The 17,039-nt window shown below is 43.4% G+C and overlaps 1 protein-coding gene across 4 annotated transcripts in view; it reads left to right on the top strand.

Moving 5' to 3' along the window:
* The window catches only part of KHK (ketohexokinase), a 222,592-nt gene that overhangs the window by 198,017 nt on the left and 7,536 nt on the right, over positions 1-17,039 (top strand). For all 4 annotated transcript variants that reach the window (XM_069605519.1, XM_069605518.1, XM_069605516.1 and 1 more), the window contains one exon: positions 2,011-2,099. In XM_069605519.1, the coding sequence (XP_069461620.1) occupies positions 2,011-2,099 (89 nt within the window). The remainder of the gene's footprint in view (positions 1-2,010; positions 2,100-17,039) is intronic.

Here is a 17,039-nt window from a genome sequence, read left to right as displayed (position 1 = left end):
TCCATAGCACTCGTCGGGAAACCGGTACAGTGCGCTGCGTTCCATGGAGGACTCTTGAGTGGCCATTTGTGTGGAGGTAAGCCTAAGTGGATGCATGCCTTGTCCGCACACAGGTGAAGATGAGCATCAGCTCATAGTGCGCACAGTCACGCTTATGCCCACTACGCAAGCGGCAACAAGATGGAGAAATTAAGTGAACAGTTAAAAGAAAAAGGTTGAAGGCAATACGTTGTTACAGCGGCTACATTTTAGTAATGACTGAGAACATGGCCTTTAACGCCCTACAACCCTCAGGCTGGCAGGCCGTTAAAGGACATGTCTGACCCACACTGCGGGGGTGAAAGCCATATTGTTTGGTTCATGGAGGCGTAGCTGTATTTAAAAGACTGCAAAAACCTACGGCCCAGAAAACTGAAGGTCTCCATATTTTTGAAGTAAGCCGATTAAAGTTGGACAAACATTGCGCTGTCAAAGTTAACAGAATCATAGTCAGATATGACTTTGCCCCAAGAGAACAAAATAAAGGAGAGCCATTAGAAGAATTCATAAGGGCTGGGTGGGGCCTAGCATCCTACGTGAGATGTTCATTACCAGGAAATCCACCTAAGGGATCAACTGATGATCAAATGTGCCAACCAGAAAGTGAGGGAGACTGTCTGAAGAGATGTCATTGCCATCGATGTACTGGGGACTTTACATTTTAAAAAGCTTGCGATTACCAAGTAGTTGTGCTAGTTGACTTGCTGTCAAAGTGGCCTGAGGTATGTGTGATGAGAGAGACTAACTGTAGGAGTGTTTTCCACTTCATGGAGTCAGCATTCTGGGTGGAGGGCTTTCCCAGGAGGGTCATTGCAGATAATGGCCCCCAATTCAATTCCAGGGAAATGGCCAAGTTTCTGCTGGACCATGGGATAGAGCAAACCACCACATCCCTGTTACCATCTCTAGGCAAACACAAGTGTTGAACTTTTTAACTGTATGCCACACTATTTTAACTGGGATCGCACTACCTCCAACTCTCGCTTCCTAAATATCTCCCATCTGGAGCTCTCCACTCATCGAACTCTCTGAGGGTCAGTTGCTTTTGCAAGCCGAGAGTTGGGGGCAGATCTCTTTCTTCGGCTGGGGCCTCCCTCTGGAACAGCCTCCCTGCCTCTCAAACGTGAGCAGAACCATCTCCAGTTCCATAAGCAACTCAAGACCTTCCTCTTCGCTTCCATTTTCTCTCTTCCTCTCCCCTGCTGATGACCCATTTGTTCCTCGCACTGGTCACCTGGTCCCCTTTGAACTTGGACCCAGGTCCCTGCCTGTCCAGTTGCACCTCACACTGTCTCTTGTCTCCCCCAGCACTTGGGGTCTGTATCTGTAACCCTACAGTACCCTCGCTATGCACTTATGAGCCACCCGCTGGCTGCACTTTCTGATTACCTTCACTTCTCCATCCCCCCTTGCACTTCTCCCCTTCCCTGCAAAGTGGATACTGTAACAATGACGAGAAGGGCTGGCACTCGAGAAGATAATCATTCAGTAATCCAGGAATCATCCGGTACACAATATTTTATTTTAGGAGTTCTCTGCTAATAGTGTATCAGTTACAATGCAAGGACATTCACATTAGGACACCCACTATCTCCAAACTAGCACATTTTCATCTTTCATGCATTCCCTTTTGCACATTGCAAAACAGAATAACATTGCTCCCATCTGTAAGGGAAAGTTCTGTTTCCTAAAGAAGCCACCTACGTGGTCTTGAAAGCAAGGAAGATAGATCACTTGCAATATTGTCCATTTTCTTTTTAAACTGATGTGCAACAAATTATTTCCAGAGTTATGTGAATGATTGCTATCTATATGGGATTAATGGCATGGTATTGAGGGGAAGATAGGAAAAGATGTTTCCGCCGTGTGTGATTAACTAAACTGGGATTTGTTGTTTGTAAAAGTCACAAGACATCCCCCTTAACTCACTAAAGCCTCCAACCTTTTTGTTTTCTCTCGCTCTCACCCAAGGTGTTTGTTAGTAAGGACGTGGCGAAGCATTTTGGATTTCACTCTGCTCCAGAGGCGCTGAGGGGATTGTACAGCCGAGTGAGAAAAGGGTAAGGCACAACACAGGACAGCAGCGGGGCAGTCTTTGAGGTCAGAGAGCGTTTCTTCAGTGGCTGAACAACTATCCCCTTTGCAGATTTATCAAATCGTTTTATTGGGGAGATGGAGTTAAGAAGACTGTATTAGAAGCATGGGTCATAACTATACTGTACCCTTTTATTTGTAGGGTACCCCAAGAGGATGCCAATGAGCATGCCCGTTATCAGTCGGGCAATGAAATTGGTCTCATTTGAAAATCAATAATTGATCAGAATAAACTCAATGGCATACTTCAATGTGTTCTTATGGATCAGCAGTAGTACAAGTATTGTATTCTCCTACACAAGTTACTATATGGCCACATCGGCTGTGATCAAGGTACCGCTGTTCCGGGGGCACCGCCTTGGGAACAAATGGGAAAGGGTGATTTATAGTGCAACGGCCTGCACTTTTACAGGATGGAGACCTGGATAGACACACTTTTGGGCAAACTTTAGTAACTTCACCAGACCCCTATACTCTCCTTTGCTGCATGTCTTTCTACATTTCCTCCCTTTCTAGCCCTTTAATTTGCATATGGACTTCTCTTTGTCTGTATCCTTTTATTGACAAACCTACCTGTTTCCTTTGCAATGCTCTTTGTTTAGGTCTGACTAGATTGAGAATTGGCTATGTCCCAGAATTTATCTTTGTATATTTTTAATGTTTTATTTTCTTTGTAATTTTTACAGCACCAACATGCAAAGTGACTCAGTTCACAGGCTATTGTGCATACCCACAATGCTTTGCTCATTCGACTCTGAACTGGAGGTGAACTTCCTCTGATGGTTACTAGGTGGCACTGTGGCATGTGTGACTTGGCTCACATTGCTTATCCTAGTTTCACATTTCAGGTGAAATGGTTTTTTCAAGCCATTTTAAACACACCATTACTCTGCTGGTTTTTGCTACAGATGCCCCAATTGGCGTATTATCTGGAAAGCACTGGGGAGTATAAAGTGGGACAATTGACGAATGATGTGTCGATCTGTACGGCTGAGTTGGTGGCGATTGCATTGGCGATTGATAGGGTGTGCGAGTTGGGGTTAGAGAAGGTGGTGATGTTTTCAGATTCATTGAGTGGGTTGCAGGTGATTGTGGCAGGGGATGGCGACAGGAAGGATGTGATTTTGGACATCAGAAGGAAGATTGATCGGTGTGTGCGTCGGGGAATGGATTTGGAGTTGGCGTGGGTCCCCAGTCACAGTGGCATTTTGGGTAATGAGTTGGTGGATCTGGCGGCGGGTGAGGGTATGAGAAGGGGAGCGGTTGATGTGAGGCTGCCTTTAAGTGTGGATGAGGTGAAGGCTGTGGTGGTGAGATGGGTCATGGAAGAGTGGCAGGAGAGGTGGGTGAGTGGGGTGAAGGGCAGGTGGATGTTTGGTGTTCGTGGGAAAGTGTCGGTGAAGTTGGATGCGGGGAGTCTGGAATGGAGGAGGGGGGAGGAGGTGATGCTGAATCGATTAAGGATAGGGCATGTGGGGCTGAATGATTGTCTGTATCGAGTGGGGAAGCGTGAGACGAGGGATTGTGCGGTGTGTGGGGTGCCTGAGACTGTGGGACATTTTCTGCTTAGATGTGAGAGACATGTTGAGGAGAGAGAATTGATGAGGGTTCGGTTATCTGCGCTGGGTGTGACTGGGCTGAGTGGGAAGGCTTTGCTGGGAGATGACGGGGTGAGGGGCAGGAGGAGGAACAGTGTGATGTTGGATTTTGTGAGGCAGACGGGGCGGTGGGAAGAGTTGTGAGTTTATGTGAGACAAGTATTGATTGGTGGGTCTGGTGCACATCATCCTTTAGACGGATGATCCCTAATATGGGTGATGCCAGTACGCAGTTGTCTACAGCTTTGAGAAATTCCTGTCTTGGGTTGATTAAGCTACTTTTAAAATACCAAAATAGCACTGCCCTTTAAGACCAACACAATTTTCTAGAGCAAACGGCTTGCATTTGGGCTAATGTTCATACCCACAATGCCTTGCACATGTGGCTCTGAACTGGAGTTACATTTCCAGTGTTGATTACTTGGTGGTGTTGTGGCATGTGTGGGGCAAATGGTTTCAGCCAATGTGTCACACTTAATCCCAGAGAGTAACCCGTGTATCAACCTTAGAAGAATTGTGAAGGCTAGTCAATGTATTGCACTTTGAAGATTTGTGAAGGTTAGCAAATGCATTGCACTTAGAAGAATCTTCGAGGGTAGCCAACGCATTACACTCAGAAGAATTGTGAAGGTTAGTCAACGCACTGCACTTAGAAAAATGATGAAAGTTAGCCTATGTACTGCACTTAGAAGAATCCTCGAGGGTAGTCAATGCATTGCATTTAGAAGAATCTACAAGGATAGCCAATGCATTGCACTTAGATGAATTGTGAGGGTTAGCTGATGCATTGCACTTAGAAGAATGTGGAGGGTTAGCCAATGTATTGCACTTAGAAGAATGTGGAGGGTTTGCCAATGTTTTGCACTTAGAAGAATGTGGAGGGTTAGCCAATGTATTGCACTTAGAAGAATGTGGAGGGTTAGCCAATGTATTGCACTTAGAAGAATGTGGAGGGTTAGCCAATGTATTGCACTTAGAAGAATGTGGAGGGTTAGCTAATGTATTGCACTTAGAAGAATGTGGCGGGTTAGCCAATGTATTGCACTTAGAAGAATGTGGCGGGTTAGCCAATGTATTGCACTTAGAAGAATTGTGAGGGTTAGCTGATGCATTGCACTCAGAAGTATTTCGAGGGTAACCAATGTATTGCACTTAGAAGAATGTGGAGGGTTAGCCAATGTATTGCACTTAGAAGAATGTGGAGGGTTAGCCAATGTATTGCACTTAGAAGATTGTGGAGGGTTAGCCAATGCACTAACCACCCCAGCTCCTGCTCCTCTCCAGCATACCTCCCAAGTACCGCACACGCCCTATGGGCCAGCCAAAATCACACATGAAACACAAAAGCACGCACACAGCATAATAAATATTTGCATGCAATAAACAATCCCAGACTCTGGGTCTTACCCCCCGTAAACAACAAGTGATCAGACCCAATCTAAATTCATGTGGAAAGCCGATAAGCACAGACACCAGTTTCTCCTGGTTCTGCAAACATCAACATGTATACCTCTTCCCTCACTAACCCACCTCGCCCTCTTTCTTACAGAGCCACGTGAGCGCCTGGAGACCATAATGGTAGTACCGGTGCATGGTATAAGATAACTTAACATAACATATTTCAGGTGAACGTTTTAAAAAGAAAAATCATATTTAACCCCACCATAACCTTTGCAGTATTTAAAATAATATATATTTACTACAAATGTACTCAAAAAAAGCATCACTACGGTAAGTGGCAAGACGTTCCCTGTGTAGAAACGCCTAGGCATATTACATTTTTGTGGGAGGCTATTGAGTGTTTCATGATTTACTGTATCACATGCTGTGTATAGGTCTAGGAGGATCAATATTGATTGCTGGCTAGAGTCAGAAGCTTTATGTCTCTCATCAATGATATTGATTACAGCAGTCTCTCTGCTTCTAAAATCACATGAATCCTGACTGCTTGTCCTCAAATAGTTTTTCAGCTTCTGAGAAAGTTTTCAGTTGTGACGGTTGTGAACACGACACAAGAAGATGTTAAGTTTTCAATGTTTATCATAAGACAACAAACAAAAGAGGAAACTGGGACTAGAGGTGGTCCCTGGAAGCTCGCCGTCAACTTTAAGGGTAGCTCCCAGCTCCTTAACCAAGGCTCGCTACTCCACAAATGCTTGATTCCGTAGTTGTTCTATATAGCCAGGGTACCCCTACTGCCTAGGCTGACACTGATCTTGCGAGGCCAAAGGCCATAGCTGTGTCTACCTACCTCTCAGGGACCTCTAAGTGACCTAAATGGGGAGAATCTAATGCTCTTTTCATACCCCTTCTCTTCTCCCTATCCTCAATCTCTCTAGACACTTGTTCTCTGCTTCTCACTCTACCTCTCCACCCTCCTTTGCTCTTCTGGTCTTATCGTTTCTCTCACTTCACCTGGTTCCATCTTCTGCCTCCTTCCTCGTCTTTCTACTGCTGTCTCTACTCCCAACTACTCTCCTGATCTTACTCCTCTTCCCACTACTCATGAAGCTACTTTTCTCCACCTCCTGAACGTAATGTCTGTTTCCACTCTCCTCCTCCTCCTCACTCTTAATCTGACTCTAACTCCCACCACTTCTGTCTCCACTCCCTGCTAACTCTCCTGATCTTATTCCTTTCTCTCCCTCTCCAACTCTCTCTCTGTCTCCCCCTTCCCTCTCATTCGCTCACAACCCTACACACAACAAAATGAGTACCACTATCTTTCTCAACAACTTACCTACACTCTCTCCAAACATTCCAAAACTCTACTCCAAGTCCTCCCCAACCTGCTTGAACACTCCTTCTCTTGTCTAATGATCCTTCTTCACCTCCTCAGACCCTACTCGAACACCCTTTGCTGCAGACTGACTCTGCTGGCTTTATATAGCCCTCACTTTCTTGTCTAGAAACTTCCTTGAGCCTCCTTTGGGTACTTGGGTCAGCTGTTTCCCTAAGAAAAATCGCTGTCTTGTCTACTACAAACTCTGCCCCTTATGGATTGGAATGTTTCCTGGGAGGCTTCATGGCCTTTAGTTCCGCCCCAATTTCAGCCTCCATTTCCTTCCAGCCTGCGATGCAGTCTCTGGCATAGTTTGTCCTCTGTTCTTCTCCTGTACTTTGTAAACTAGGCATCGCCCTGCTGGTCCTCCCTGCCTCTTCTCCACTCCTCCCCTGGAGCATGCCTGGGTATTTTGTGGCAGTTGTTAGGTCTCCCAGTCGGCCACTGAATGAGGAAGGATAGTCTATTCTTCCTAGAGTGACCATTTCTTTAATTCTGGACTGGATCTTGGCTGTTAGACCCAGGTGCATTGTGGTACTTGTAGTACTTGGTTGTCTCTAGACGGCGCTGCCTCCCAGGGTCCGTCATCCATTTCAGTGGAATGAGAGATGTGCTGCTTGCTGGTAGCTGTAGTCTCTCATGCCGAATACCAGGCTGTTCATATGAACACCCTCCGAGGAACTACCTGAAAGATTAGAAAGAAAGACCTGGCCATGACAGAGGCTGATGGACATCCGGACACGGCCAATGGTAGCAAGATACATACATGACTGTATGCATACCAGAGAGCCAGGGACGGAGGTACGCCTCAACTCTCTCACACCAACTCTAGAGTAGGTCTTACTCCGGCATTGCCCTTGTATGCTGCCTACCCCAGGTTCAAAAGGGTCCTTTGGCCCCTTTTACAGTGCCATATCTGTGACCCTGTACCATCGTACTAATTGGTCTGGCATATAGATCCCACCATTCCATTGCAGGAGATTTCATTGAATCACATTTCAATTAATTTGTTTAAACACATTTCACTGAAAATATAGATATGGGTTGGGTATGGGGATAAATTAAGATTCAGAGGTTGTGGGTGGTGTCCCCCTGCATTTATTTTCATGAAACCAAAAAACAATTTGTTAAATATTTTCGATGGAATCACGTAGATTAATTTGATTTTTATATTTCTAACGCACATGTCCTTGAAAGGAGCCAAGCAAAGCACTGCATCTGGGTGCGGATTGAGTTCAGTTTCAGAAGGGTAGCTTGCCTGCTTTAAAGTAGCCGCAGAGTTTATTTAAACAAAAAGGTTTTCAATTGCTTCCGAAAACTGGACAGGGTATTAGTTTTCTGCAAATATTGCGAAAGAAAGTTCCAGACACAAGGGCCGACATAAGAGAATCGGCTGTCTCCCCAAGTAGTTGTTTTCGAAGGGAGGATCACTAATAGACCCTGTCCCTTAGATCGCAACATGCGACTATGGCAATAAGGTACATTCTAAGAGATCAGATAGGTTGGGGCAAGTTCATGGATGCATTTAAAGATGAGACATAGAATCTTAAACTTTACACACTGTTGTACGTCGCAGCCAATGAAGACCTCCCTGAAACTCCGAGATAGGTGTTTTCTGAGGCAGTGAAAAAATCATACATACTGCTGAATTTTGGGCCACCTGAAGACGCTGATATTTGGTATTCCTGCAAGAAGGGAATTGCAGTAGTCCAGTTTAGGGTTTGTCAGAGTACCTACCACTATGGGGCGGTCCTTCTTAGAGATAAGTACAATTAAGAGTTTTGGGAGTTTCTGCTGAAAATAGAAAGATTTAATGGTTTCATTAACATGTAGGTTACAACTTGGATTCGACTGCCAGGTGCAGCCTAGGTTTCTTACAGACTGAGAGTATTTAGTTGCAGTTCCAAACAAGGCAGGACAGGGGACCCAATATGTCATATTGGCCAATTTCTTTTTAAGGCCAAAAACAATGATCTCAGTCTTTGACTGGTTTAATTGGAGTTTGATTTCCAACATCCACCGTTGAATTCTTTCAGTACACTTTACCACTTGCTCCTCTGCCTCCAATGAGCCAATGGATTCAAAGCATCTGCTCTATAGCTTGTTTGTAAATGAGGGCGATGATGATGGCCACCTTTAAATCATTCGGGGGCCATGCTGTTGAGCAAAGCCATGTGCAGATGCGCGATAGTGGGCTGCAAGGGTATTGATTTGATCTTTAATGAAGAGGGCTAGGCAAGGTAAGCTGATGAGGTCTTTGTTGAGCTCAATGCTTCAATGATCGCTTGGGTGTTAAAGTCCTTGAATGATGTGAAGAAGGTGACCAGGGGGGGAACCGCATTTGGGGGATTTGCAGATTCCTGTTTATGGCAATGATGATTTCTTTGATCTTGATGTCCTGTTCCTCAAAATGTGGCCAATGTATAGGTCCGATCTTGACGGCTAGCAGCAGATGTGGTTTGCTCAGAGTTGGTGAGTTCCCTGTTGAGCTGGAGTGGTTTGGATTTTTTAGTGGTCATGTTGGCTCAGTATTCTTTCCCCTTTTCTGCATTGTTTAACTCACTGGTACGACACGCATGGATTTGACCTGCCAGGGCCTCATCTGCAGAATTGGATTCCTGCTATTTACAATCAGGCATCCTACAATTTTTTTTTTTTTTTAAATCAGGGCCACTTATTTCTGAGTGTTTCAGATTAATTTGATTTTTGCCCCTGGGTGGGATCCGGATATCCATGCTGTGGCTATTTTGGCATTGACGAGATGCTGTGCAGTCGTGGGATCTGCTCCCGCGCCAATGTGAGCTATGACATTTTGTAAAAGTGTTACTGAAGTCTTCATCAGTAACTTTATTTAACAGGTATTCCTGGGCCTCTGGGGCACAGCGTTTTTAGTGGGGTCTGTAATTTGATAGTGTGTCAACAAGTGAATGGAAATTAAGAAATGTCTGACTAAAATTGGGTAAGGGATGAAAACAGGCGCATTCCACGCAAACAAGACATCCACTGAATGCCCATCTTGGTGAATATAGCTCAGAGACACGCTGCTGCCAAGAAACTGCTTTTGGGAAGATAGCTCAGTGGCAACGTGCTCGCCTTGGAAGCAAGACAACACCAAGCAACGCAGGTTTGATTCCCGGGTCCGTGCTTAGAAACCTCTGGGTATTAAGCACGTTATAAATAACCTATCATATCATATATCATATCACGTAGAGAGCTAATCACATTAGCCCGTTACATCTTTCTTGTGGCGGTCCTCTTGTAGGAACACTCATCCCTTGCTGTACAAAAGAACCGATTTAAAAATAGTTTAATATCATGAAACATATTTTGAAAGAATATGGTCAGAACCATATACAAATAAAACGTCTACTTCTACGATCCAGCAGATTTTTTTTGGTAGGTTTTTGGACATGCTGATTGGTTCTTGTTAGAAATAGAACAATTACCCTGCACCCATGAGGGGGATCCTTGTGGATCATCTTTAGGGTCAGTAAAAAAAATGCACACCTGTATCATTAGTTATGTCTTCAAATTATGTGCAAAATTCGTCCATCTGTATTGGATTGAAGATGTCAAGAGTTAAAGGTATTGATAAAGAAGCCTACATTGGGATGCTGGTTGAGTACTATTGAGTTGATAGTGGTACCGTTGTATAGGCACAAATATTGTCCTATTGGGTTCTGATCTCAACTTTCAGCGTTGATTAAGCCTTATGGTAGCCTTTAAAGATTGTTAAGGTTAGTACTTCAGCTCTAAAATTCACTTGTTCAAGGCCTTTGCCTATGGTCCCAATAGACGTACTCCTAGTAGTGAGATTCCATTAGAATGTGTAAGTTTGATAGAAATATCATGGTTGGTAATGCTACGCTGTGGAACATGTGAGTGGAGGTTCCCAGAGTAATTGGTGGGTGGAAGCAAATGTTTATCAAGCCTGTGCCCCTTGTTCCCAAGTAGAAACCATTCTACCCCACTTACCATGCACATTTCATACCATACTACCCCACTTGGCATGCACATTTCATACCATTCTACCCCACTTACCATGCACATTTCATACCATTCTACCCCACTTACCATGAACATTTCATACCATTCTACCCCATTTACCATGCACATTTCATACCATTCTACCCCACTCACCATGCACATTTCATACCATACTACCCCACTTGGCATGCACATTTCATACCATTCTACCCCACTTACCATGAACATTTCATACCATTCTACCCCATTTACCATGCACATTTCATACCATTCTAACCCACTCACCATGCACATTTCATGTCATTCTAACCCACTCACCATGCACATTTCATACCATACTACCCCACTTGGCATGCACATTTCATACCATTCTACCCCACTTGGCATGCACATTTCATGCCATTCTACCCCACTCACCAAGCACATTTCATCTTTTATTTCAGATCTGACTTTGGTGCAGGAGACATTGTGAGTGTTTGTAGTATGAAATGATTTGTATTTGTAATTTGATAAAAAACAGTTGCAGTTTTTGGCTCCTCCTGACATGAACAGACTCAGCCTGGCATGCCCCTGGAGCCTAATACTGCAATACTGTAGTGCTCTGTTGAGAGTTGCAGTCTGGCAGCTGGTGGGTATCCTGCCCATGTGGCTCACACCATCCAAATAATGTGTTAGGTTTGCAAACAGATCTAACGTTGCCATAAACAAGCATCTCAGGGACTTTGTAACATTTAGCAGATACATCCAGTCCTCTCATTGCTTTTGATTTTCTGAATGAGGACGCCAAAACTATCTTAATTCATTTTTATTTTATTTTCCAAAAATTAACAACAATTACAAACTTTGGAAATTCCAGCAAACATGTAACTTGCGACAATCCATCATAAAAGGAGAGACAAACAAGGAAAGAAAGTTTCAGTTGGCGGGAGTCAGTCAATTAGGGGGGTAATTATGGGGGGCTTGAGACAAAGTGCAAACAAAGTGCAAACTGTTCAGGATTACATGTGTCTCTTCTGCGGGACTTCATCTGTCACATCATTTGTCAGGTGCCGAATGGCACAAGCCAATGCATGAGCATGTTAAGACAATGAGAAGGACTTGCATTGCTGAGGAATCTTAGAACAGTTATAGTCTGAGTTAACATTTGTTATAAACGGGTCACAAACCCATCTATATTTAGCTAATGTATTAGTGAGGGTAGCAGCAATGTTCCCCATGGCGCATACATGCCAGATCTTCGCCCACCACATATGCCACAAGACAGTGATCTTAATAGACTTATAATTGTGGAGATATGTCTAGGACGCCTTGCTTAGGGTTATCATGAGATGAGTTGAGTCAAGTACTGTTCTGGATTTCTTAGTTGTAGCATCAATGGTTGTCACTTAGTGTGATTGTTTTGTAATCTTTCTGCAGGAAGGCGAGGCTGTGTACTTCGGTGTTTCTATGCCCAGTGCAATTGAGCTCTGTTATTGGCCTGTTTCCATGTTTTCCCTGTTACCAGGGCTCTCCCTGTGATGGCTTCACCAGATAGCTTACAGTGAGCATTTTTATTCAGAAATTCTGTTATAGAGTTGTATAAGTCATTGGAAATAAAATTCCAGGTCCTCTTAACATTGTTTGCATTTAAGTGCAGGTCCCAACTATTCAGTGGGATGAAGGAGTAATCTGACCCTTTCAGAGCGGAATACAGCTCACCAACGTCGAACCACACATTTGAAATCAGTAAATGGTCTGGCCAAATATAGTGCACTCTGGCCATTGTTGAGCTGCTGTTGGCGGTGTTGTAGATCACATCTAATGTGTTAGCTTTGAATTGGATAGATTCTAGAATGATTTTGGGAAAGCTTTGTAACAGCTTGTTGAAATAAGAATCACACTCTGCAGAGCAGTGCTGGTACTCTCACACTTGTATAGTAGACTTGCTATGAAATGCTGGTAAGTTCTCCGACGTCCCCCTACTGTGCATTATACCGGCTCAGCAGAGTATAGTGAAAGTTGAGAATCAGTGCCTATTCATTCAGAGTCCTCAGTCCTGAGACTGCAAGCATGCGTGTGGCAATGTCCTCTTTGCACACAAAACATATCTTTACACACAACACCCAAAAACCTCACAATAAAACAGCAAAACCCATTGGCTTTTGCTGTGCTTGTTTTGCTTCATGTCTCCTTGTACTCTACCATCTTCCTAAACTTTTTTTGCAGACCTGCCTGACGCATTTTATTTTTTGTGCTCCTCTTTCCTTCAGACTTATTGTCATCCTGGACCAACAGCATTTCCTTTTTGTTGTGTTATGGATGTCCTTTTTTCAGCAAAAAGGCTACTGCACAGGTTTCTTTCCTGACCGGGAATGTACATTGGTATGGCCTCTGAATTGCATGTGAAGCATAAGATCCTGCTGATGCGACTGTAATGGTATGCTCATAGACCTCTTCGCCAGGTGCCCAAAGGCTCTAAAATGTCCAGTCCTCTATGCCTCACTCAGAGAATATCACCAGTGCAGCTGAGGTTTGCACAGCTATAGTGGCAATCATGAAGCTAGACCCAACACAAGATCTTGAAGCAGATGCTGAGGGGGCTAAATGGGTGTGTAGGGATAGGAGCCTTAATGCCCTGAACCCATGAATACCATTAGCATCATTGTATACCTCACAAGTATGGTCATATCCCCTCTTTCTTTATCACCAGGAAAGGCTGCTTCCTCGTGAAAAGGTTCCAAGGATTGTGAAGGGTCAGTAATGTGAGGCAGACAACTGCTTGTAGTTTTCTCAATACCTGATGTGTCATTTCAAAGAAAAGGGTGCACATACGCCTAACTAAGCCAACTCTCCCAGGGAATTCCCTACTTAGTCTAGGGCCTAAGGGAAAACTCCTAGCATATGCAAAACTGGCCCTCACTCTAAACAACAGAACAATTAGAACAAAGCATGAACAACATAAATAAAAGATGACCACATATCCAGTGTCTAGGATGACTTCTACTTGTCCTGGTTAAAAATAAAGAGACGGATCCGATGTCTTGCGCCACTTAAATGATTTTTAATTGAAAATCTGTTCCAATACACAGATTTATAGAATAGCATTAACTGAATTGTGTTTAAATTTCACAATGATATTGTTAAAATAGCTTATTTGTGATCTTCTTGTGTCTCTTAATTTTGACTTAATTTAGAAAATATTTCACAATATCTCTTGGTGAGTTCCATAATGAATTTTAAATCTCTACGTAATGTTCCATTTCTCCCTCGACACGTGTTTCTCGTCATGTGATTTATCGACGGTTCATCGGGAGGGGTTGTGATTTTCAATTATGTTGACCTAAGCCCAATAAAAAATATAAATACATTGTCTGGATTCCAGGAGGGTCGGGGTCGAGGTCCAGTACATCATTCCCTGTTCCTAAAACACATTGCTAAACAATAAATCACGTTCTCAGAAACCCTGTACATTACCACGTATACTGTAACCCCACAACAGAATTAGACTTTATGCTCCATGCAGAGTCACTCATTACAAAACACGTACATCCGTACCCGCCAGAAACAAGCACACGCTGTATGGTAGGCAATGGAAGTTGCCACAGAGATTGTGGCGCTCACGCTAAGACTCCCACTATGTCACACACACGCTGCACGTCATGTGGTTTTGCTACTTTTAAGCACCTTCTTGTCAATCAGTCGGTGCTTCTGATTTTGCTGAAGTAAGTTTGTGTTTTGCTGCGAATCATATTGCTTGCCTGGTTTTTGGAACTTTTGCCCGTTTCCCGGATTCCGTTCTGCTCTACCCTTGTCTGCTACCTTGCCTCGGAAGTACGTCTCTTGGTTTACTCTTGTGAACCAGAACGCTGTTTACGGACTGTCTTTGTCTCTCCCTTTGTTATTGTGCTGCCCGCCCAGTTGCCGTCTCGGATTTGTTCACACGGATTGCCTTGTTTTTGGATTTCTTTGCTGCCGGAATTGTTGCCGAACTGTTCTGTCCCCTGGATTTTCTTGCCCAGTAATCCCAGAAGCTTTTCTCCTCGCATCAGCCCTGTACGGACTAGAGACTGCCATTGTACGTTTGCGAGAGGTCGGGGAGTCTCCTAGTTTCGTCGGGTCTGTGTCAACGAAGGACTTCTGGCCATTAGGCGTCCGCGTGCCGTCTGGCGTAGCCCCCATGCCTTGTTACCGCTTCCTGGGCTTACTTCTTGTAGATCCACAGCTACATTTTCCTCACATGCACGGTAAGATTGGTATCCCATAGCACACTACTACACCTACATACTGAAATAGTTTTGATACCATTGTTATTCATGGATTAAGATATTTACCCATGTGCCTTACAGATACATCAGGCGCCCACTCTGTACTCTTCTGGAAGAACACAGTTGCCAAGCATCTGTTGTTGTGTATCCCTGATATCGTTTCTTCCTACGTGAGGTTCGTTTTTCCTCTCACTGTGTGATATATTGCATAACTCAAAGAAAGGCTTGTTCCTAATCTGGCTTTCCTTTCTTGTCCTAGGAGGTCTGGTGTTCGTGTTCGGGTCCATTCTTCCAAGGAATAGATAGATCCCTTGGTATTGGTTATCACTTCCATACACATGGTTATATTGTTAGGAAGAATTTGTCCACTACACTACGTGGGCAACATTAAGGCCGATTCTGACATACGTTTACTACTAGATATTATCTATATATATTTTGTATAAGGCACCTTTAATATAGTGACTACTTAAGGTACAATTTTGGGTACTCACTTAATATACTGAGTGTGACACTGCTTCTATTTAGCATGCTGCTTTATCCTCTTGCTAGTCAGGTTAACACTCAGTGGTTTACTTAGAGGAGTGTTCTTTCTAAAGAAACAATATAAGAATGTGCCCCTATGATAGATCAAAATTCATAATTCTTTAGCATTATGCTGCTGCTCTACTGTGTATCTTCTCGCTCGTATTGAGTCTGAAGGACGCTTACCTTAGGTTTTAATGATGAGGTTTCCTTTCACATTAAAGATTTCCTCGTGGCATTTCGGCCACGGGAAAACTAAAATGGCTGCTTTAATACTGCACGCGATGATGTGGTCACGTGAGGTTAGCGTGTCCACGTCATTTCCTGGAGGCCATCTTTCTTTGGGAAGCTACAGAATTCTTAGCTGACGCTGTGTATTTCAATTTATATACTGATGCGCTAGTACATCCGCCAACCTGCGTTTTCATAACAATTTTGAATTCATAAAAATTACTATAGCCTAATTTGTTGCCTATACTGTCTTATGTTCGTACTTGATAACAATAGATTAGTGGGCCATATATTTTGACAAGGTGCTTTGTAATGATTAGTTTAGTTATTATAAGGTGCTGGTGCTACTTCTTGTGATTGAACTAACAAAGGTATATGTGCATTTCTAAAGTGTATTTTGTAAATAGTATTGGCTAGCGTAATCTATCTATGGATATAATATAGAATCAGAGTAGAATTTCTTAATAATGTTGTTCTCTGTCCTCTAACATTCATGCATTTTATAATGTGCACTTTCTCAATGTGTATTCTAGTTAACATGCTTATATAAACTAATATTGATTAGATAACTTAGACAATACTTCCTAGTATAACCGAGGCTGTCCTGGGTAGATGTCATTCCCACAAAAATCTCCAAAAGTCAATTTTTTCCAGGAAATAAAAATAAAGTTCTAAATCAGTTCATGCAAAGTACCAAAGAAACAAATGTTCACCCAAACAAAAATCCACTGGTAATAACACAGCTCCTTCTTTGGTTGTTGAAAGGATCCCCTTTCCAAGTTCCATGAAGGACAAAGTACTAATGGCGCTCCTGGATATCCCCCTTCCAGGCTAGAATGGACAAAGTAAAAAATAAAAGTACCACTTCAACTTGGATAACTATTCTTCTTTTGTAACCTATGCTGTGTTGTGAATACAATTTGTCAGGATGCTTCTTCTAATGAGGTTGTTTTTCTGAGCAACTCCCTTCTACAAATGGTACTGTGAAAGCAGACTCTTTTGCTTCACAGTCTACTACTGCTTCACCTTCATTCAAATGAATATATTCGGACAAAATTATAAACAACCACAGTTCCACTGCTTCTGCTGCAACTTGCTTTAAAAATGTATTAGGAAACTTCATGCACGGCTCTTCGACCTCTTCAACCTCTGCAGGTTGGCAAGGCACTATTGTCTCTACTCTAGGAAAGGGCAGCCTCTTTGCCTTTCCTTTCAGTTTTGCAGCTATCACACAATCTGTCTGAGCTCTTGGCATGTGTCCCTGTCGCTGCTTTACCAGTCTCAGCCTCACAGATGTAGTTCGGTTAACAAGCACCCAACTCCCTTCCCCAGCTTTAGGGACACCTTTCTGCTTCCAGTATTTACCTCAAAGCTGTACTGCCACCCTTCCAGCCTTGGATAACCTTGTCACCCTTGTATTAGAGGACCTCTGATTCATAGCAGCTTCAACAACTTCAAAACCATGGTGATCAAGTCTTAATTGTGACTTAAGAAGACTCTGCCTACTGGCTTGGGTAATGCTTGTTAGTTCTGTGACTT

The sequence above is a fragment of the Ambystoma mexicanum genome, chromosome 4p (assembly GCF_040938575.1).
Source record: "Ambystoma mexicanum isolate Mex_15411 chromosome 4p, UKY_AmexF1_1, whole genome shotgun sequence".
Taxonomy (NCBI): domain Eukaryota; kingdom Metazoa; phylum Chordata; class Amphibia; order Caudata; family Ambystomatidae; genus Ambystoma; species Ambystoma mexicanum.
Note: the sequence above shows the minus strand (reverse complement) of the source record. Positions and strands in the feature narration are given on the sequence as shown.